General features: G+C 42.8%; 1 protein-coding gene across 1 annotated transcript in view; it reads left to right on the top strand.

Moving 5' to 3' along the window:
* Positions 1-16,967, top strand: part of tgfbr3 (transforming growth factor, beta receptor III) — an 81,739-nt gene extending 64,772 nt beyond the window's left edge. The window contains exons 11-17 of the mRNA XM_080431518.1: positions 2,011-2,157; positions 2,605-2,790; positions 4,664-4,957; positions 5,890-6,019; positions 11,676-11,726; positions 11,884-11,991; positions 15,857-16,967. Coding sequence (XP_080287644.1) covers positions 2,011-2,157; positions 2,605-2,790; positions 4,664-4,957; positions 5,890-6,019; positions 11,676-11,726; positions 11,884-11,991; positions 15,857-15,984 — 1,044 coding nt within the window. The 3' untranslated portion in view covers positions 15,985-16,967. The remainder of the gene's footprint in view (positions 1-2,010; positions 2,158-2,604; positions 2,791-4,663; positions 4,958-5,889; positions 6,020-11,675; positions 11,727-11,883; positions 11,992-15,856) is intronic.
* Positions 16,968-23,225: the final 6,258 nt, after the last annotated feature.

The following is a 23,225-nucleotide window of genomic DNA, read 5'->3' on the forward strand; positions in this document are numbered from 1 at the left end:
TTTCCCCCCTAATCTTATTAAATGAATGGCTAATGTGTTAAAAGGTTAATGGTGGACTGAACATTCGCATCTCTGCGTCCCCCGAGTGATGATCATTAGCAGGGAAAGCCTGCAACGTGTTTCCTCTAACAAGCAGAGATAAATCGCTTCCTCCGGGACATTTTGAAATATTTCTTTGTGAGGGGAAGTGACAACAACACTTTCTCGATCCCACACAGTGTAAAAACCCTGGGCGCGAGTCCAAGGCTGTCTTTTGTGTGAGCACTTGGATGCGGTGATAACCTAAGACCTCTGGTCAAAACAACTTACGTTTCATTTTCTAGGTCACCGCTTGTCAAAAGGCTATCGTCCCCCCTTTGGCCGCTGTTTGTCCCGTCCTGTGATTTTAATTAAGTAGGGGTACCATTTGCGGGTCAGCTAACATCAGGACCACAGGCGAGACTTAATCAATGTCGCCGTGTCTGTGCTCTCACCTCATTAAACCTACATTTTCAGAAGAATACACCCTCTACTCACCACTGGCTCTGGAAGCCCCTGCAGAATGGAATGAAACTCAGGACATATTTCTTTTCCGTGGAGAGATGTCGAACATGTTTCGTGTATTTCATTTGTCAAAATCACAGGACATTCCCACAATTTAATTCCAGACCTCCTGTTGCAGAATGGTTTGGCACCTCCCTCATAGATTCAAATCTCTGTATTCTATCAATCCTGAACACCCTGAGTTGAGCAATACTGCTCACCATGGGGACTGTTGACCAAAACAAAACAAAAAACTATATAGCAGCAAAGCGGCGATTTGGGGGTTCAAGACAACATGGACAGTTCCTGTAGAATTTGAAAGCTATGAGGGTTAAACCTTTGACAGATTCTGTGCTGTATTAAAGATAACTAACTATGGTTTTATGACGATCGGATAGATGCTGCTTCATTTACGGCCAAATTTGTCAGGCCACACCGTTTTTCGGCAACGCTGTCACCCCTAGTTTTCAAGTTCAAAACATGTTAGGGGCATGTCTCATCAGATAGAGATTTCATCATATCCACCTAGTTTGCGATCTTTGGACAAACTGTCTGATTTATGGCCAGGCCCATGCAAGTGTTTGGAACTGATTTGGCAATTTCAAAATAATTTTACACACATGGGACATGAGACAAAAATGTTCACACACTGATTCTGCAAAAAAGGAAATGTCCACACTGAGGTTTTTTTTTTTATTACTAAATTTTTATCCCACGATCTTGTAACCCCATTCTTTTACACCCAGTGCCAATTGTCTATGTAATCCTGGGCACTACCTTCCCTCTGCCAACCTAGGGAGGCCAGGGCCGAGCTCATGCCTCCTTCAATGCATGAGAGCCTACTGACCTTCTTGTCACCTGACAGGGGAGAGTTTCCCTGGTTGGACGTAGCGCGTGGAAGGAACAGAACACGTTATTCCAACCAGTTCCCTTCCCCTCCATCAGGCGCCCCAGTTGGCCAGGGGGAGGCAGTATAGTGACCAGGATCATACTGAGGTTTTGAGATGCAAAATTATCGATTGCATGTCGTCTGACATCTGAGGAATGTTTTTGGCAAAAAATGCCTGTTCTGTTTTTCCCCTCACAATGTTTTTCGTGGAACTTTTTTGTTGTATATCACCATGGATTAGTAAATATTGAAAAGTAGTATCAGTGTGTGAGCACTTTTCAGTTTCTGTCAGAAAACCAGAAAAACAAGTCAGATAGGCTTTAGTTTAGTAGTTCTTGAGTCAAATTTGTATTGTTAGGGTAGATGGATGCCTTTAATTATAGCTCCCCATCAGGCTAAATGTGGTCATATTTGTTGTGCAGGTAATGCACACAACTTCCAATCATTGGTGAAAATGTCCTCCATTTAGTACAATTTCAGAGGAATTTTCTAAACTGCTGCAGAAGGAGAAAAATATCAGTACAAAAACCTCTGTTATTAATCTCTTATCTCTTATTAATGCAGCAGATATGTTTTGAATCATGGTCGTCCCCCTACAGATCCTGATCAGCCACACTGAGCCCAAGGATGGGAGTGGAGGGCCGGACTACGAGGACTTGGAATCTGGAGACGTGGTCTTCCCAAGGGACACGGAGGAGCTGGAAAAGACTTTCGTGGAGCCCACAGAGCACCTGTCCTCCATCGTGGTGAGTCGTCTCTTCTGGCTCTGTTTTTTTTGCAATGAGAGCGAAGGCTTTCCAAGCCTGTATAGAGTTGAGAAGTCAAGACCACCGATCGTCTCCACTTTCGCATAAATCATGTCATGAAACTCCATTTCCCAGAGTCCCTTGGTACTAGTAAAGACTCATCTGGCCTCTGCGCTCTCGATGTCTGTCTCTCTAACTGCTCTTGACCTGGCCTTTAATGTTTTCCACGCTCTATGTCTCCCCATTTTCTACCGTTTCTTTCCTCAACACCCCCCCCCCCACCCACACACACACACACACACACACACACACACACACACACACATCATATTCTCCAGATTTCGTCTCATGGACATCTTTTAATGTTCTCTTTCTGAGCCATCTCAATCAGTGGTTGAATCGTATGTTTGATGTTTGCAATGCGTTGGTTTATGTTCCTCATTCCAGTTCAACTGCACATACCAAAAGGACCAAGGTCCCCCCGAATTTGTTCCTAAGATTATGCCGGGACCAGCCAAGGACCCGGGCGACAACGTGACGTTCAGCATGGAGCTGTACCACACCAACCTCTTCCGATACCCGGCGCCTCAGGCCTTCCACACTGTGTCGGAAAATAAACCAGTGTTTGTCGAGGTATACGCTGTGATATCATTAAGTACACTTTACCATCCGGTGTATTTCACGAATTAAATAGGATAATGTGGTCCTGCAAGTTCATTGTCTGTGCGTACGTGCTTTGCTCTCTTTCCTTTGGATGATCAACACTGTCATGGGACAAAAATTATAATCAAAAAACAACAAAAAAATCCTGACTGTGTACTCTTTGTCTGGGATTTCAACTCTAACTTTATTTGATCTCCTAGTGTGGCGTCCACGAGGTCAATTTGTATTTGGTCTGGTTTAGGATAGAAAGCTTGCACTCACGTTCACCCCTCACATCACATTGTACATAGTAAAATTGGGAATGTTAATGGAACTCTTAACAGTGTCGAAATGGACCAGAACACGTCCATTTTGACACCGTCAGAGTTCCATTAACGCTCACGGTTTTACTGTGCAGCCCCCCTTCAGTGTGCCTTGGTATTCTGACTGTCTGGGCCTGGTGGAACGTCTCTTGTGAAACAATAATTATGGAGGTCCTCTGGTATTGATGGTAAAGACCCATACGAAGAGGCCCTTTGAAGTGATGATTTATGATGCTATGAGAGGGAGATGCTTCACTGACAGTGTGGACATAGAGCCAGCAGGTTACAAAGAGCGTTCTGTGTGTGAGGCTTCTGGCCTAACCTTTCCCTGCCACCTTTAGACCTCTCACACCAGGCTGAGAGCTGCCTTGAGGCCAGGGCCACAAGGTGTGCTGTTGTTGCTGCTTTTGTGCTCACAATCTATGACGTGTTAGCTTATAGCTAGCCTTTGATGCATGCCATGCAGTTGTTGTTTAACCCATTCAAATCGGGAACGTATCCGTGTCATTTTGTATTTATTTGGCTAGTCAAAAATAGCAGATATATGAGCTTGTAGATCTGCTATTTTTTTTGAAAAATCTTTGAATATATATTGTTTTCTTTTTTTTTAAGTGAACATTTGTAACTCAAATCTTTGCTTCTGGGGATTCTACAAATGTCTTTAAAAAAAACAAAAAACATATGTTAATATGTCAGTGGTTCTCAAACTATATCATGTCAAGGACCCCCAAAATAATATTTGGCGGTGGACCCCCATCTCAAAATATTTCGTTCCAGGGCGCCCCCCCCCCCCAGAAGCAAAGATATGAGTTATAAAAATTTGCTTTAAAAAAATATATATAGCTACTGTATCTGCACTGCATGTGTAGCTGAGTAATGGCTGAGATAATGAAAGAGCCCCTGATTGTGTTTGTTTTAACCTGCAGGCATCTGAGCCGTAAAACAAATTTAGACAAGTTGAAAAATCTAGCATGATCTGTATGTTTTTTCTACCAACCCTAATTGGAAGCAAGTCTTGTACATTAGCAGCACACACTCTCCCATTACCGTAACCCATTAAGCCCTACATATTTTGTCGTACGACAAATAGCTAAAATAGTAGATCTACAACCTCTATGGGCTTGTAGATCAGCTTCATCATGTTTTGAAAAATGTTGCCTATAAAGTCATGCCGTAAATAGGGACGCCACATCTTATTTAAAATTTGATTGAAACTTAACTTAAGTTAAACTTAAATTTGTCCTTATAGTGAGGCAATTAGTATTGGTTAGTATTTTCTCAGCTCATAATTTAGTAACAGTACACAGTATACAGTACTTAGAGACACTCAAAAGAGTGCAAGTTCTTGAAAAATTGCTCCACTTAGCTTTAACGCAGCTGAAAGTAATTCCTACCCACCTTTATCAACCAGAAATGACTCCAGTCATCAGTCAGCTTCTTTACTGCTTACAAAGAAAAGCTTACTGTGAAAAGTCACAGCTGTTACTCGTGTATTTGAAGACTAAATGTTTTTTTCTCCCTCTGATTTGCTGGTTTCTCAGATCTTAGCCACTAAAGCAGACGCAGAGCTGGGGTTTGTGATCCAGTCCTGCTTCATCTCCCCCAATTCCGACCCCAACACAGCCTCGGACTACACCCTCATCGAGAACATCTGCCCCAGGGACGACTCTGTCAAGTACTACCCTCAGAGAGACTTTCATATCCTTCACACGCAGACGGATAGGAAGAGGTTCAGCTTTAACTTCGACTCAAAGTTCAACGAATCTCTCCTCTTCCTGCACTGCGAAATGTCTCTGTGCTCCAAGAGACAGCAGATCAACCGAGCGCTACCAGTGGTACGCAACCTGTTTACTACAACAACAAAAACGAATGTGCTAGTGTGTGGAATGATTAGATAGATAGATAGATAGATAGATAGATAGATAGATAGATAGATAGATAGATAGATAGATAGATAGATAGATAGATAGATAGATAGATAGAGCGAGCGAGCGAGCGAGTGATCGATCTTCATTTACAAGCCATCTAGTTATTACTCTTATTTTATTTCTGTAAAGCTGAACTGTGTGTTCAGTATGCTCTGTACTGTAACTGCGTTTGTTTGAAAAGACCAAGCACTCAGGACTCTGTGTTTTAGTTTGCAGTGCTGGCTCTGGCTGACCTGAACCATTCAGTTTCAGGTCTCTACCCATGGCTAAGCAGGAAACATAAATCGACGTTAAGGTTTGCCAAGTAGCCACCTGTAGAACAAAATAAGCATCCATCTTAAGTGCCACTTTCCTGTTACTGTGTCCGCGATCTGTCTCCACTAATTTACTGTACTTTCACAAACCTCTTGCAAGCAAATCCCTCCCCCCGCCCCTTTGCTCATTTGACCCATTTTGGCTCCCAAGGGCATTTTGGGAAAAGGGAAGAAAAAAAATCCTGTCAGGGCAGTGACAGGGGCCTTGGGCTGACTCGTGGCAGTGTGGCTAATATTTACATTCTGATTATGATCAAGGTCAGGATGAGGTTTATGAGTTTGGAGTGTGTATGACTTCCTCACAATTATACCTGTGGTCAGGGATGAAAGATGACTCCTTCTCTTAGGTCGTATGAGGTCACAAGGCTTTGGCCTCGTAGAAAGAAAAATGCAAGAGTGCATATACCGTATTTACCAACTGGCCACTATATCACCACTAGACAACAGTGATATGATATTTTGCACAGTCCTATCTATGCAGACTGAGCCTTTTTCTGATTGGTGTGTTGCTCTTGCTCTGCACAGTGCATCCAGTCCAACGAGGCATGTGACTCGGTCAACCTGGACACCGTCCTGGCCATGATGATGAACACCAAGACGTCCACCAAGCCCCTGGTTGTAGTGCCTGACGGGGAGGAACAAAAGGAACCACCAGGTTAGCAGATTACATAAGACAACTCAGTTATTTTTTAGGTTAGGTTTAGTGGGGATAGGTTTAGGCTTAGGTTTAGTGGGGATATTATGTCACACTTCCTTTTTATTGTATTTATTTATTTTACTTTGAACTTTGGTATACAGTATGATATGATACACAGCAAGTCCAAATATTATTGTAATATATGTAATTTTGTGTTATATGTAATAACAATATGTAATATATGTGATTTTGTGTTATATGTAATAACAATATGTAATATATGGAATTTTGTGTTATATGTAATAACAATATGTAATTATTGTGATTTTGGGTAATCGGAAATTTACAGAAGTTCTTGAGCACAACAAAATATCGGTGTAGCCCTGACTGTACATATATACAAAATGCATTTTGTTTGCATTTGTTTATTTGCTAAAAGTGAGAGTGAATGCAATTGCTACTCCTGGTTTATCGCTTATGGAGAACAGAAGGAACAGATAAAGATGATTGACAATATTTGGATTTACATCATTCCCAGCTAGCTAAGGTTCTAGCAAAGTCCAACATGGGCTTTAAGGGTCAATCTGTTACTGCCATTTGGCTTTGGTGGTGGTGGAAAGTGACTAAGTACATTTACTCAAGTACTGTACTTAAGTAAAATGTTGAGGTATTTGTACTTTACTTGAGTATTTCCAATTTCCAATACTTTTACTTCTACTCCACTACATCTCAGAGGCAAATATTGTACTTTTACTCTACTACAATTATTTGAAAACTTTAGTTACTTGTTACTTTGTAGATTTTAATTATTATTACAAAACATACATTAACCACTTCAGCCCTATATACATTTCGGCCATTTGAAAATAGCCGATCTACAAGCTCACAATGCGTTGACGCATTGTGAGCTTGCAGATCTACTATTTTCAAATGATTTGTATACATTTGAAATGGGACATTCCGCATAAAGAGTACTTTCTACTTTTGGTACTTTAAGTACATTTTGATACCAATACTTTTGTACTTTTACTCAAGTACATTTTGAATTCCGGACTTTTACTTGTAACAGAGTACTTCTACATTGCAGTATTGATACTTTTACTTAAGTAAAGCATTTGAGTACTTTTCCCACCACATGGTCATCAATATGTTGCACAACCCCAGGCAAGAGTCACATCTGTAGTTTTCCTGTTTATCGGAACTGCACGTCATGGACTTCAGCTCTCGTTTCCGTTTGTGGGGTGCGTTTAAAGTGTGTCAGGGAACCTGATTAAGTGAAGAGCTGGTCTGGTCCTGGTGGCAGAAGGACCCAGAGAAACCTCAGTGTAGTGCTTGGAGATTAGACCCGACCATTCCAGCCACAGAGCATCACACATCACATCCCCACATCTGGACATCATTAGCTGTGTGTGTGTGTGTGTGTGTGTGTGTGTGTGTGTGTGTGTGTGTGTGTGTGTGTGTGTGTGTGTGTGTGTGTGTGTGTGTGTGTGTGTGTGTGTGTGTGTGTGTGTGTGTGTGTGTGTGTGTGTGTGTGTGTGTGTGTGTGTGTGTGTGAGCATGCGCGGTTGCGCGTGCAAGCAAACACGCTTTATGTGCATACAATATTATTCACATTTGGCTGCCTGTGTGAGTGAGTGTGTACGGTATGTTTTTGCATGTGTGTGTGTGTGTGTGTGTGTGTGTGTGTGTGTGTGTGTGTGTGTGTGTGTGTGTGTGTGTGTGTGTGTGTGTGTGTGTGTGTGTGTGTGTGTGCGTGTGTGTGCGTATGATCATGTGGTTTACTGGAGTAAAGGGTAGTTCTGCTACAACGCTGAGCGCTGACGGAGCGATGGAAAAAAGGGGGAGTCACCCCAGCAACTGGAGCTCCAGTTGTTTTCACTTAGAACCTTGACTGTGGCCTCCTCTTCCCGCTAGTGAGAGGAGGAGGAGGCGGCGGTGGAGGAGTGGTCTCCTTGGCTTCGGGAGCGTAGCCAGAGCTCCGAGGCCCCTCACTGCTCCATTAGTCGCTCACACGCTCACCCTGCCTATCGCAGAGTCTCCGGGGTTCGGAGGGCAGGGACGGAGCGCCATCGGAGCAAGGGCGGGGCCGGCGTTGAGGGAGGCCCAGGGTAACCGCCACCACGTTTTGCTAATTATGAACTAAACTGAAGGCGAGGGTGATATCATGAGAACCCCCTTTTCAGTCGGTTCAGCTGCCAGGGGTTTTCTAGTCAGCATCCCCTCGGAGCGCGTTGCGCTTACACTGTCAAGAAACAGCACTGTGGTCCGTCTGACTCAGCTTTATCCACTCGCAAGTTGGATGTAAATCATGCCGTTTCTTAATCACTGGGCTGTCATTGTTCTACAAACGAACCAAACCGGGCCAAGTAGGAGTGGGTGGATTTGCTACGGTTAATTAGGCGTAGTGGACAGAAGACCTCACGACTTGTTGGCTTTCGCCGTAGATCAGCGGATGTGTAGACAAAATTTACTGAGGGATATACAGTATGTTTCCTCGAACTCGAACCACCTGAGCCATCATGAATAATACGAGGGCCAACAGCCTCGGGACGGAGACGCTGAAATTTGCGGTAATTGCCCGAGTACGTTTTTCAAGGGTGCCAAAACTACAGTGAGCTGAGCCAGTCCGAACCTGGCACCGGGCAAATGGAGAGAGAGAGTGTGTGTGTGTGTGTGTGTGCGTGCTGCCCATGCCAATGTGCCAGCGTGCTGGGTGTATTTTCCATGGTGGAGATTAAGTAAACACAGATATGCCATAAACCCCAATATAAAAAAGAGACCATTTCAAAGGCCGTGTTTTTGAACACAAAGGCATCTCTTATGCAGAGATGGCAAAGAAAACAAGCAGCCTTTTCAAGGGCCACAGCTCTGCGATGCTGGACGGCATCCCAACGAGTTCAGCTTGATCTACAAATCAAAGAGGGGCCACTTGTGGCCAACTTGGTGCATGGAAAAACATAACAGCCTCAAAGCCTCGCCATCAAACGTAGATGTACTGCCTCACAACATCAATAAATGTCCTCCCACTTTTTTTTGCCTCACAGAACTCTGAACTACAAGGAAAGGTCCAATCGTATCATCAGGGTGCATCGGATCATTACTCCCGTGCCAGGATTGTTTCCTTTCAGTAAACAAGGAATGTTTTAATGAGGTAGTAAACAAGGTTTGAGTCGAAAACAATAGATTTATACAGATATGTGAAGTGATGCACTTCACTGATTTCACTTCTCAAGTTAAGTTAAATTGACACCTAGGATTTTGCGGTTTGATAGAGAGAATTTGATTTGAAAACAAGGGCACGTGACACAGCTGTACTCACTGGATAGGATAACAGCAACCCCCCTTCTTCTCCCAATTTAGTTGTTCTGCCAATTTTCACTTCCCCTTGTACTGTAGTCCCTTGTCACTGCTGACCCCTACAGGTTGGTTTGTTAGGGAGGGTGCAGACGAGCATGTGTCCCCTCCCCTTCGATACACTTGAAGTCGCCAGTTGCTTCTTTTAGCCTGACAGCGAGGGGTTTCACCGGGAGGATATAACGCATGTGGAGGAACATGCTATTCTTCCCAGTTCAGCCCCCAACTGAACAGGCGCACTACGGTATAGGACTCGCTAGTGCAGTGACAGAGATCGCCCTCCCCCGCCTGGCTTCCCACCCCAAAAATGTGTTGTTCCTCGGCGTGCCTGGCCAAGCCGTAAGCAACTTGGAGAATTTGAATACCTAGTCTCCGTAGTGGTGATGGGGCAGGAACTTTTACCCCTGTGTCACCCGAGCATCCGAAACGTAATGTCTGTAATGCAATTTTTGTGGTCTATGCAGCAACATGTCCACATGAACAAAATGCTAGCAGCGTAAACACACAAAACAATGAAGTGAAGCCAAAGGATTGATTATTTAAGCAGCAATAGGCTACTGGGGATCTGGCCCGTATAAACTCCTGTTGCTTTAAAATGGACGAGTACAAACTTCAGCCACAAGCTACAAGGAAGAATACAACCAGAATGTAACCCGTCCCTGTTAAGTCAGCTACGTGCCTGAAATGCAGTGTCAAATGTCAGTGCTGAAGGGACAGTGGCATATTGAACGATGTTATAAGAAGAATACTGTGTGACAAGGCACAACTGCTGCATAAACTGTACGATAAGCATACTGTACCTTTCCTTTGATGCAGCCGTAGGGAATGGAGCTGTTTGCGGTCATTACGAAACCCTTTGAACTGTCAGCCTGAATGTTGTGCAACCACAGCAACTGTGGCATGTTGTATGAGTACAGACCCCCGATGTCAAGGGTCTCCCAGAGGCTCCGTCAGTGGTTTCTGCACACCATGAGGAGAGGGTCAGAGTTGAGCAGAAACACAGCGTTACAAAGGAGTGTTCTTCCATTTCTGCTTGGATAAACAAATGACGTTCCTTGCAGATATCACAAACTGTTCCAACTCTGGCAAGCGCTTACAGCTGAGAACATAGGTCTGGAGTTCAGGCTAACTCCTATAGCAGTGCTTGGCTCGGTTCAAATAATGAACAGTTGAACGGAGTACTTGTCTTGCATAAAGGATTTTTTTAGACCTGAGGCTCTCGCGCCATTTTGGCAGAGAGGTGGATAAAAAGTCACGAGCGAGATGCCACGGTCAGACTGTGATTCATTCAAATATAATATTATAACTCTCGAGTTTCCATTACTGTTCAATATTCCATTTCATTTAACTACATTAGACCTAGCCTTCGGCAGAGATGTGTTTTTTTCATGCTGAATCAAAACAGCTCTTTAGGCGTTGTCAAAGACAAGGCTAATGTATACCTATAGAATGATCCAGGGTTTTTTATGTACAATTAATGGTTTCATAAGCACTTGCATTATAGAACTTTACCACTGCATAATAAACAATGCAAACTATCAATTTAAAATGTACAAAAAAAAGAGGAAAAAAACAATTAAGTCAAACCTAATCAAATCAGATTTATGGGTTTTCCACAAAACATCAATGTTTTTCTGACCTCAGCTGGGTGCAGTATCCGTCCCTTCTCGGATCAGAACTGTGGACTTGGGGCCCGCGTTAAGGGCCTGTCCCTCGCTTTCTCAACGTCACAATCTAAAGCGAGACAGATAACGCTTGAGGGGTTTGGGCATTACAGGGAGAATGTCATCCAGTCACATACCCTTCTGAAATAAACCTCTGCTGTGGTGGCCTGTCATCGTCTGCCACGCAGAATGAAAATCCAAAAGGTGTTCCTTCCGAGAATAGCAGCCATTGTGCCGGGGTCTTGGACCTGTACCAGGCTTGCTCTTGAGTTCGCCCCCACACAAGCGCCTTTGTATTGTTTGCTGAGACATAATTGGGGCTAATTTCACTTTTGAAAGCCGTCCAGAAGGCTTCAAATAAATGGGCAAGGCAGTGCCTTGATGGAGTCAATAGGTTCATCCTGGAGTCCACTGTGGTCTTACACAGGAGTTGCTCTTTCTGCTGGTTCAGGTTTCTGTATCACATTCCATAGAGAATTGCTTATCAACACAATGCAATATCAGCAACCTGGCTTATCCTCTTTGACTGGGGGTTGTCAGGGTTCACTCTTGAATATCTCCTGTGTTGTACGTGTGTTGTAAGTTCATGGAGTACGCTTACGTGTCATTGAATAGTCAACACATGTAAAATGGAACTGTTGTCATTTATTTTGCAGTTCCGACTACACGCACAACGCCCAGAAACCTGCCCAATCCTCCCAGTGAAAGTAAGTCAGGATCATCGTGATTTCATACTACTCATACACATACCTTTCTTTTATGAACACTCTGGATTTTACTTTTGAGCAATTTATTGTTTCTGTTTTGCTACATTTCATATTCAAATTTGTCACTAAGTATGAATGGTGTGCCTCTGTCCCCCAGCCATCCTATATGTCCTGGACACTCCGACGGTGGTGGGAATCGCCTTCGCCGCCTTTGTGATCGGGGCCCTGTTGACTGGAGCCCTGTGGTTCATCTACTCACACACAGGTAGGTCGCTCTGCGCCCTGCGGTGCCTTCACCTGCCCACCCAGTGGCCCTCATCAGCCCCACGCCGCGCTAATGAAAAGATAAGAAGTCCAGGAATGTCCGCATCTCGGTGCCAGAAAGCCCCATCCCACCCCACCACCCCACCATCGACAATGCCAAACATCCCTCCACTGACAGGCTGCTTAACAATAACATATTGACTTCTCTACTGTAAATATATCCTGGCCTCGTCACTGAGAGTCACCTCTTCTCTTTCCTGCCTTTGAGAGGTTTTCGGGGGGCCTGCAGGGCAATCGGGGGGACATTCTCAACAACAATGGCCAGATAGGTCGCTTGGAATTCCCCCCCTCCTCTGTTGGGTTTAGTGGGGCGCTCACAGGAAGAGACACACAATCTGTCCATGAGATGCCAAGACCTTCCCCAGCGTCCCCGTGCTCCTGACCCCGGCTGACCCCCGGGAGGAAGTGCGATCCCGGCAGCCCACTGTGTGTACACCAGCGCACAGAGCTGCCCTGTTCCCAACCCCAACTGTTTGACCGGTGATCTGCCGTGCCTTTGACCCACCTCTCCATTGCTGACATCTCGTTCTCTCTGTAGACATCTTTCACAAGCTGGGCCAGGAAGTTCCACTGAAGAGATTCAGAGGCTTAAACAATGGTGGCTGTGTTTAACCATATGAACCCCAGCGTCCCTATTCTGGGGCGAACATTCCGCAAAAATAGCAGATCGATCAGCTATTTTCAGCAAAGATATTTAGTGTAGAGTAAAAAAAGGAGGGGGCCTAGTAGGGACCGCTGGCGAACTGCGGTCAACTAGGTAAGTATATACTGTAGGTAGGTTTTAAGTGGTTAAGTGTTACCCTCGCTGTATGTGAGGAGCATATAGAGCAACCACTTGATCCCTACTGTATACAGGTATACTTCATTGATCGGAGTCCCCCAGGGGTCTATACTAGGCCCCCTACTTTTTTGCCCCCTACACCAAATCTCCTTGCAGAAAATCTACAATCTAAGCATGTACAGTAGATCTGCTATATTTGTGCCGAATGTTCGCCCCCAGAAAAGCGATGCTCGGGTTCACGTGGTTAAGTGTTACCCTTGCTGTATGCGAGGAGCTCAGAGATGTGTGATAATAGAATAGTCCTGCCTTATGATTTCGGTGCTGTCTGTCGTTGGTCTGAGCAGCAATCATTTAAGATGGAATAGAAATGTTAAAAGAAACGTCTTAAGACAAGCTATGCCACATTCAGTTAAAGTCAGTTGGATTTTGCCAAATTTGTCCATTGAAAGAGTTTTCCTTCTCCAAAGGCAAGCAAGGAGAGATCTACTGACAGATGTGAGTCGCCTTATCTTTATCACAATGTTTGCATTGGCACCTCTTTAGAAAGCCACTTTATTTGATTTTTATGAGTTTCCTAGAGAGACCAATAAAGAAACTCAAGCCTTTTGGCTGGCCCATTTCCCAATGTTTTTTTAAAGGTCAAAAGTTGAACATCTGTAGGGAAACAGGTGTAGGGATGGCCTTTATGGAAGGATTAGAGGTAGCCCAGTCCTCTCTGGCATCGGGATAACAATATTTGAGACATATATTGCTGATCATGTTTGACCACCAGACCTGATGTATCAACATTTGGAAGAGCTTGTTCTGCTGCTTTGACTGGAATACCCTTTTATGGCGTTCCACATTAACCCCAAGAATATAAATTCTCAAAAACAACCACCAAAAATACCAGCCCAGTGTGTATTTTTAACCAGTGCAAGGAGTGTTGAAATCAAAATAGAGCTACATTTATCCCCACAGGGGCCTGAGGACAATGTTGGATGTTCTTGCACTCTGAACTCTTTAAAAAGGCTAGGTTTTTTCCCGTTGTTATTGAAACACACATTGGGGCTATACTTGGTGTTTATGTTGGACTTTTAGGATCCGCGCTACATTAACTCCTTACAAGGTAAACTGAAAGATCCAATAACTTCGGAAAACACCAACGTTTTTGTTATCCTGGCTCAGTATAGCCCACATACCACCGTGCTGGTACCACTACACACATACACTAGAATTGTTTATTTTTTGTTCGAAGCTAAAACACCAAGGAACATCAATTAAAGGAATGGAAGTGTTGCCAAAGGTGTTTTTGGTACTCTTCCAATCGTCCACAACAATTACTTTTGTGGATTTGGTAATGATTTGGAATGTGGAGGATGCAGCTCTGCACAAGGTGCGGTGATCCAATGGTCACTTTCTCAGAAGTTAAAGACACATTATCCCCGAGATGACACAAACTCATTGTAGCCCGTGGATGTGAATTTCCAGACAAAATATAACATTGTGGTGGGACAATAATCTCCCCCATCTAGCAAGACAATAATAACTTTGTCCAGAGACGTGGTGTGTTTGTGCTTTCACAAATAGGGAATTGACACAGAGGCAAATTGTGAGACCGAGACCCGTTGTTTTTCGAAAGCCCAGAATTCTAAGCAGAGATGGACTGGGTTCTTTTTTTCTTTAGTCAGAGACTCTTTGGCAGCGTTGCTCTGGTAAACATGAACAGGGAGAGCTATGGGGCCTGGAAGAGGGCACGCAATGCAAGAAAGCCTGTGGATCCGCTCATACAGTGCACAGAGACTCAAAGCAAGCGTGTGCACATAATATAGGCTACAGGCACCCAACTAACTTAGCACAAACTAAAGCCCCATTTATACTTTGTAGTAGGACAGTGTCACATGCCAAAAATAGCCGATCTATAAGCTCACAATGTGTTGGATCGGCGATGAGCATAAATTAGGCATAACTTAGGTAAAGTTGCTGGAACTCAACCATTGGGGTTGTTTTCTGTAAGCTCTCTCTCCCACTTTGCTAGCAAGGACACAGCTAGCAAACAACCAGTGGATGCACTGACTTTTAGTACCATAAACACTGTGCCAAATGCATAAATTAAACACAGGCTTGGCTTTTTTTCAAGCATCCTCGTCAGAAAACTTTTTCCAAATAAATGGGCGCATTTCTTTTTATTTGCCTCCTAACCTTTTCAGATTTGGACCCTACAGTAGGAATCCACAAAATGGAATGCCAAATTTAAACTTAGAACAATAAACAAGTCAGTGGTCAGGGGGCCAAGTCTTGTGTTTATTCCCCTGTATCTCCTAAACTAAAGCAAGGGTAATCACATCCAGATAAGACACAAAACGGTATGATGATAATATGAAATATATGCTGTCAGAGAGAATTTGATCACTTGCTCTTTAGCTTTGAGGTGACTTTGTTTTATGTATACATAACCATTGTACGATGGAGCAAAAGAGAGAGAAAAAAGATGGGACTGAATCTGATTTTGGGTCAACAGTTCTTCTGCTGTACTGCAGAGATAGGAACACTCAAATCTGTACACTGTAAAAACTAATTGAGAAATAGCACAGAAATTGCATCTTTGGCTCATAATCATAGGGGAACCTCTTCGTGTCATAAAGCTCTTAGATTAAAGGTGCTAAATAGCACCAACATTGGTTGTTTGGCTATATAGCACCTTTTGTCAAATGCTGCTATATAGAACCATATAAGAGATGCCTACACTAAGCTGAAGAACCAGTAGAGAACCTCTAAAGAACCATACAGGGGCTTAACAGCTTCTTTGTAACAACAGCGGCGCTATATAGCACCTCATCCACCCCAAAGAACCACTGAAGAATGTACTTGAGTAAAGACACACTAAACTAAGTACTGTAGGCTACAGTGATCCAGAGGGGAGAGAGAGAGAGAGAGAGAGAGAGAGAGAGAGAAGGAAAAATATAGTTGCTTCCTTCCTACTTCTGCTGTATTTTATAATCTATTTCTGTCTACCTTCCTCTTCCCACCCTGTCCTGATGCCCAGGTGATGCAGCTGGCAGACAGCAGCAGGTCCAGAAGCCCCCGCCGCCGCCGGTATCGGAGAACAGCAGCGCGGCCCACAGTATCGGCAGCACACAAAGCACTCCCTGTTCCAGCAGCAGCACGGCGTAGCCCAGGGCAGCGCAGCGGGACGCTAACCCCTGCCGGGGCACAGGAAAGGCCAAGCGGGTCACAGGGACCAGTTTGTTGATACTCGTTTCCTTGGATGAAAGGGATTATTCTGGGGGATGCTTTTGCCACAACAAGGAAGAAGAACAACTTTTAAAAAAGACCCCAAAAAAAATAGAGTCAAAACACCTTTAAGCCTGATTTATGCTTTGTCGTACAATGGTATCGCATGTCGGAAATAGCCGATTTCCAAGCTCTCAAGGGCACGACACGTTGTGAGCTTAGAAATCTGCTATTTGTGGCGCACGACACCATGCTCCGACGGAGCATAAATTAGGCGTTAGTCTGCGAGTAAATCCCCCTTTGTGCCACCTCCCCAGTGTGTTTTGGACGTTATAAAACTGCTGTGCTGGTATCACTTGGTTGACAGCTCAACGAAACAGATGTGAGGTCCGTGATGGCAACCACACCCGGCAAGGCAGCAACTAAAACTATAAAAAACGAATGTGAGTTTATTACCGGGCAGTTTTTTCTTTCCTGTTCTTTTCATTTCTAATCCAAATGCTGCTTTTTTTCCCGTCCTTCGTCCACAAGAGAGCATTTTTGTTTTTTTACCTTAAATGGTTTGGTCTGGGCTGTAAATGAAAAGCAAGTGTATGCCAATAGCAAGGAAAAAACTGTTTTGCTGCAAGAATGTCAGTATTCACAAATGAGCTGGGGATGGCTATCCGATGCCGTGCTTACAAGCACTGCTCATAACACACACTACACATGTGATACATGATCCCAGAGCAGCGGACGATTAAAGCCTGATTTATACTCCGTAGTAGAGCCCGACCCGATGCCAGATTTTTGGGTCTGATGCCGATACCGATTTTGGAGTAGTCCTAGACCCACCAATTACTGATGTATTGACCGATATTTTGTAAAAGAATTAAAAAGGTTATTTTATTTTATTTAACCACTTAAAGGGATACTTCACTTTCGGGCCGGGGACACATTTAAAAAAAATATTAAAAATAAATGAAAAAAGTTATGGAAAATTCATGGCCCCCTCACGACACGCAGTGTCCTACTAATGTGTGAGGGGGCCATGAATTTTCCATAACTTTTTTCATTTATTTTTAATATTTTTTTTAAATGTGTCCCCCGGCGGAAAGTGAAGTATCCCTTTAAGCCCTATTCCAAAAAATTAAGTAATAGCCCATCGACAAGCTCGCAACCTATCACACTGAAACGAGTTGTGAGCTTGTAGATCTGCTATTTTTGTTTAAATATATGAAAAACGTATACCTATAATGACATGCTCAAAATAGGGACACCAGGTTGAAAGTGGTAATTGCCGACACAGATGTCATCAAAAAAAGTCAAATAATGGCCAATATATTGGGCAAACCGATTTATCAGTCAGGCTCTACTCCTTAGTATGATGGTGGCGACACTGTCACGGGATGGAGTATAATAAAGCTTAACACAACCACTATTAGCAGTCGGAGAACAGTGCCGTAAGGGAGCAAGTCTTCAGCTGTGTTTTGAACCTGTTTGAAGGGGCGAGGGACGCATAGCAGTAGATATGTTGAATGTATACAAAAGATACCAAGATAATGCCAAACAAAATGTGAAAGAAAAATGTGAAAAGCTGACGATGACTTATAAACAGAGCTACATTATACACATATACACAATTTGACGATTATTCTTCCCTTGATAACACATTTATAAAGCTGGTCAAGAATAAATTATGCCAGTGAATGCCGTAGCTCCTGTACAGTAGTTATAGTAATGCATTTATCAGGTCTAAGCTAAGGTCTAAGTCTCAACTTGCATATAGCTTCCCTTTTATAAGATGAACAGCTGTAAAGATATACATATATATTTTTTTTTTGTGAATACTGTAAATAATGTAAAATGTTTTAAGTCAGAGTATGTGCAAAGTTTCCTTTCATCTTCATATTTTTTTACTTTTGGACAGGACTCATACAGTACATACATTTTCATGCATACTGACTTGGCAACACAAGCCATGTGCCAGAGTTTTAATCAAGAACAAACTACAGTACAATGCTGAATAGCAATGATAACCTTAGAGAGTGAAGTAAGGTATGAATTTTCAGTTAAATCATAAATTTGCTTTTCTGGGTCCTATGCCACTAATTGACATCCTGCCAGTGTGTTCTGATTCCAGTCCATATTAAAAGTAGAGTGTTCTAATTTGTACAGATGTATGCAACATTATGGAACATTTATTGCATTGTAAAGCCATTCCAAAGGTTGACAGATGTGTAGTGTGATATTCAGTTTTAATTGTCTGTTGGGCGCTAACAGTGTGCTGTCTTAAATGAATAAGCTGTAGCCAGCCCATTGTCATGGAAAATATATTTTTCATCCACTTTGCCAATGCTTCATAGGTCATTTGGATAACCCCACTGTCATAGAATAACATGAATGTTTATCATTGTGCCTTCCTAGAATGAGTAAGTATTCTTGGGAGATTAGTGGGACAAATTGGGGCACTTTGGGTTTATTTGGTCATGGAGATAAGGGAGAGTGATTGGGTTCCATTTTCTTTGTACCAATATGTTTTGCAGCCATGGTGAGGAGTGAAACAGAAAAAAAGAATGTATATGATCTCAAAGTTTTTATTTTGTTTTATGTAAACCTGTATAGGAGTTTCTGGAGAGGGAACAGATTATAAATCTATATTTGTGTATAAAATTATATTTTGGAATATATTTACCAAGAGAAATGTATTGTCTATTTGTGTAAGTACTGTGAATTTTGGATGTGCTCATGAGTAACATGTCGTTGTAAGAAAACAATAATGCTCATGAATCATTTCATGACACATTCATCAATGAAAAGTAAGCAATGGTTTCATTACTCTCATCCATGCCCTCCACCCTTCCATTTAATATATCAGATATTCTCCAGGAGAATTTAAAAAAAAAGTATTCTGCCTTCCATTTTCCCTTTAAAGGCCTGAACGTTAATACAGGTGTTTTCAGTTTAGGTTGGGTGGAGCTACGCTGATAATGTTACGATGTCAAAAACACCTATGGGCCAATAAGAACGAAACCGTCCGGAGAAGAGGTGTAATCATCCAGAGTAACTGAAAACACCTGTATGAGTGTTCAGGGCCTTCAAATTCAAGTTTTCTATTGGTTCAGCCAGAGGACTTTTGTTTTTAAATTTAAGTTAGTGAGACCTTTATTGAAGCTGTCATAAATGTTGGCTGTTCAATAATACATGTGTAATGAAACATGAGCATGTCATTATGTAAATGCTTTACAACAAAACAAATTCTAGTTTATGTTGCTTTTCTAATTGTACATGGGATATTATTTGCCATTTCATGTTTTATGTTGTTACCCAATTCAGCAGTACTCATGCATGATTGAAGTTGTTATTGCATTGGATTTCAATGTGCTTACTAAAATATTCTCATACAGTATGAATTCAAATCCTGCATTATGGTATACTGTAGCATTGTTAAATTAATATATTTTGAATCCATATCTTAAATTCATATTTTACATTTTGAATGATAAGCTACAGTACAGTAAAATGAGCTGTACAGTCTCATAATGTTATAATATTAATTGGCACATTTAATTTAGAAACCATGGAATAATCCATTATGGTGTATCATGTAAGAATCTTAGACACCAAACTATTGCTGTCAACACATGTTAACACAAATAATGTTTTAATACTTATCTAAAGGGAGAAAACAACACATGTCTTTCTTTTTAATATCCACCAAGTTTGTCCGAAATAATAAGCTATGTATGTAAGCACTCATGAACAATGAAGAATGGTCTACACACAACCTGTTTTGTTTTATTTCTGCAAAGGTCTGTTTTTGATGTAATATTATAAATCTCATTTTGTGCTGTGTTCTAATGTAACCCTGTACTATGTGTGATACACCACGCTCTTCTATGGCTAATTGAATTCAACCCGACCCCCCTCATGTTTTAACCAGACCCACATGTATACAGTAATCCTGGGAAAAAGTTCAAGTTGCATTATTGTGCATTTTCTCTTGGAAAATAACAATATACCGTAGAGCAAACATTGATGATGGAAACGGCTTTGTGGAACATTCTGTCTCTTGCAGTATGGAGGGATGCCGTAACTTATAATCAGTGGTTACTGTGGGTTATGGTTTTTCTTGACATTCCTATAGTTTAGTGGCTTCTCTTATCGACTGTGGTAAAATAATCTACATCATGTAATTGTCTCCCCCGCCCCCTTTCATGCTGTACGGGGCTGAGCCCCGGGTTACTTTATGGCTTCGATCCCATCGTATGAGAACATTTTAGGGATACTCGTTCATTTAAACTGTCAAATACATTTCACGATAATTGGTGTGCATATGTTGAAATGCTTCTTAGATGAGTTGTAGGATATACTTTTAAATATAGAAATCACAACCGTATCGGCCAATAATAATCTTTAGGATTTGTTGCTTGGAATAATGATGCAGTTTCACGCAAAGGGCACGGTAAAATCTTAATCAATTTGTAAATCCAAGAGGGTACAAAATGTAACCTCTACACACTCTGAGGTAAACTAACACTCAGGATTTTACAGTATAGTATGTACTGGAGTGGTTACTGATAGATCCTTTTGAGGGGCCCCTGTCATTATAGTGCATATAGGTGGTTGGCGTGAACTGAAAACAGCTGTATTTAGAGCACAAATCCATGTGCCCAGTAAAAGAACCGCCACAGTCATTGATTGTACTTTTATTTGTTTTGTTACCATTTGACTACCTCATTTTTCTGTGAATGTGTACTGTGTGTGCGCGTGCGTGTGCGTGCGTGTGTGTGTGTGTGTGTGTGTGTGTGTGTGTGTGTGTGTGTGTGTGTGTGTGTGCGTGTGTGTGTGTGTGTGCGTGTGTGTGTGTGTGTGTGTGTGTGTGCGTGCTCGCACATCTGGGGGCATATGTTTATATGTATGAATGTTTGAAATAGAGAGAAGTTTATGTTCGTTTTTATGCCAGTTCAGATCATTATGCATTAGAATGCGGTAACATGAGCTGAGCCCCTACAGTTCGTGTTTTTTTGGTTTTTTTAATGCTTGCATTAATTTGTGTTTGCATTTCATTTAGACAATGAAGACTTAGACCTTTTCTATGACACCAGTAATGCCCACTGGGCAATGTAAATGTGTTCAGCCATTGACTGATTCGTTTGATTTTGTGAAACTTTTCATAATGCTGTAAATACGCATGACATTTGTATATCTTTTATGCCCAATAAATTCTCATAATTAAGATTCTTGTTGGCCTGTGTGTGTTTTCTTTTTGGTGGACGGGACTCATAGCTTTATATCACTAACTGACAAGACTAACTGATTTACTGACTGACTAGTGACAGGGTCACTGAGTGATGAAGTTTCAGCATTGGTTGGTCGATCGGCCTAACAAGGAACACACACACACACACACACACACACACACACACACACACACACACACACACACACACACACACACACACACACACACACACAGTATACACAGTTTAGCAGGTCATACGCTGCAAATACATATCCATTGGAGTTAAACAAAATAGCTTATTTGCATTGTGATACCGGCGCCTTATACAGGGTTTTGACCTAGGCTTGTTTTGTTTGTGTCAAGTTCTGTTACGGTTTGTCTCCATCAATATGAGGATATCTGGCAAGAAGCAACGATATGCCATGACATGGTTTGATGATGATGAATCATACAGTGTGCCGTGTAGATATTTTCGGAGTGGGGTTTGTTTTAGAACAATGAGCTGTAATAATGATGTGTTAAGTCTGGCCCTGTAATGAAGTCATGACTCCTTTCATTGGTGAGGTCATTACATGATGCAGACCATGTGCACCTCTGGCAGGAGATGCTGGGGAGGCTGCCGAGACGTGTGCAATCACATACACTCCTGGGCAGCACACTTAGACGCGTTTGTATGGGTGTATGTGTGTGTGTGTGTGGGTGCGTATACGTGTGTGAGTGAGTGTACACACATTCCTAACTTCTCCCTCCCCTGTTGGGAGCTGTTCCATCTTTGTTTTTGATTAGAGCTCCCAGTCCCAGGAGTCACCTATAAGCCTCTAGGTCAACAATACACACAGCATGATGTCATGCAGTGTGAGAGACAAGGTACCAAGGGCCAAATGGAGGGGGTGCAATCTCACGTTTTTAGGTCAGCTTTTCCGGCCACGGCCCAAGTCCCTCTGACCCCTGAAGGGCAGTGGCATCTGCCTCTATGATGTCACACGTCGCATCTGCCTCTTGTCTCGGCCGCAGGGTCCGCTCCAGCCAGATCAGGAAAGGTCTTTCACACCGCGAGGCTCTCGTCCAAAAGATGACTAATTTATTGAACGCTTGTACACCTCTGTGGGCCTTCACTCAAACGCCTCCTCAGATCCACGGCCGTATGGTGAGATCATAGATTGTTTGACGCGATCTAGTTTCATCGCCAGTTTACTTTCCTGGCAGTCGGGGACGAAATTTCTTTTTTTGTTGTTTTTTGTTATTATGTGAAGATAATCCGTCCAGCCACAGATTGCCTGTGTCCCAGACATTACTGCAGGACTAAAAAAGAACAATGTCTCAACATGAGAATAGGGGGAAAGGCCTCAGGTTGTCTTGGCTGACAAGACAACACTGACAGGACAGCTTGTCTCATTTGGAACAGACCTTGGCTATCCTAAACACTATTCTTTAAAGCAAGCTAAGTGAGATGTTTGAGACCTCTTGCTGGTTTACACCTACACAAGGGGATGAGGGCAGAGGAAGTGGCTGTATGCAGTATACCTAATCCTTCAGGGCGCCTCTTCCTATTTTATGCCCTTACCCCCGCGCCCCCCCCACCCCCCAATGTGGTCATAACAGCACATCCTACCATGGGTTGGACCCAAACAAACTCGCCTTTGAAGGAGCTGTTTCAGATTCTGGCGTACTGTTTTAGACATACAGCATGTAACAGTTTCCACCAGGGGTTCTCATCCAGCTGGATGGGACCCAGAACTGGGTCGCAAAATGTTCTGACAAGGGTCATAGAAAAGGAGAACAACTTTAACAGATACTTTGTTCTGTATCTGGTGAGGTTTGGAGGTCGTGCCTTCAAGGTTAAACATAAATCCTGGGTCCTGTTGAGAGAGCAGATGCGCACCACTTGTTTACACGTAGCATTTCACAATAAGTGTTTAAGTGAGCCTTCCACAATATGTTGCACAGGCTCTCCGAC

This window comes from Gymnoscopelus braueri (genome assembly GCF_963280865.1).
Source record: "Gymnoscopelus braueri genome assembly, chromosome: 6".
Classification (NCBI taxonomy): Eukaryota; Metazoa; Chordata; class Actinopteri; order Myctophiformes; family Myctophidae; genus Gymnoscopelus; species Gymnoscopelus braueri.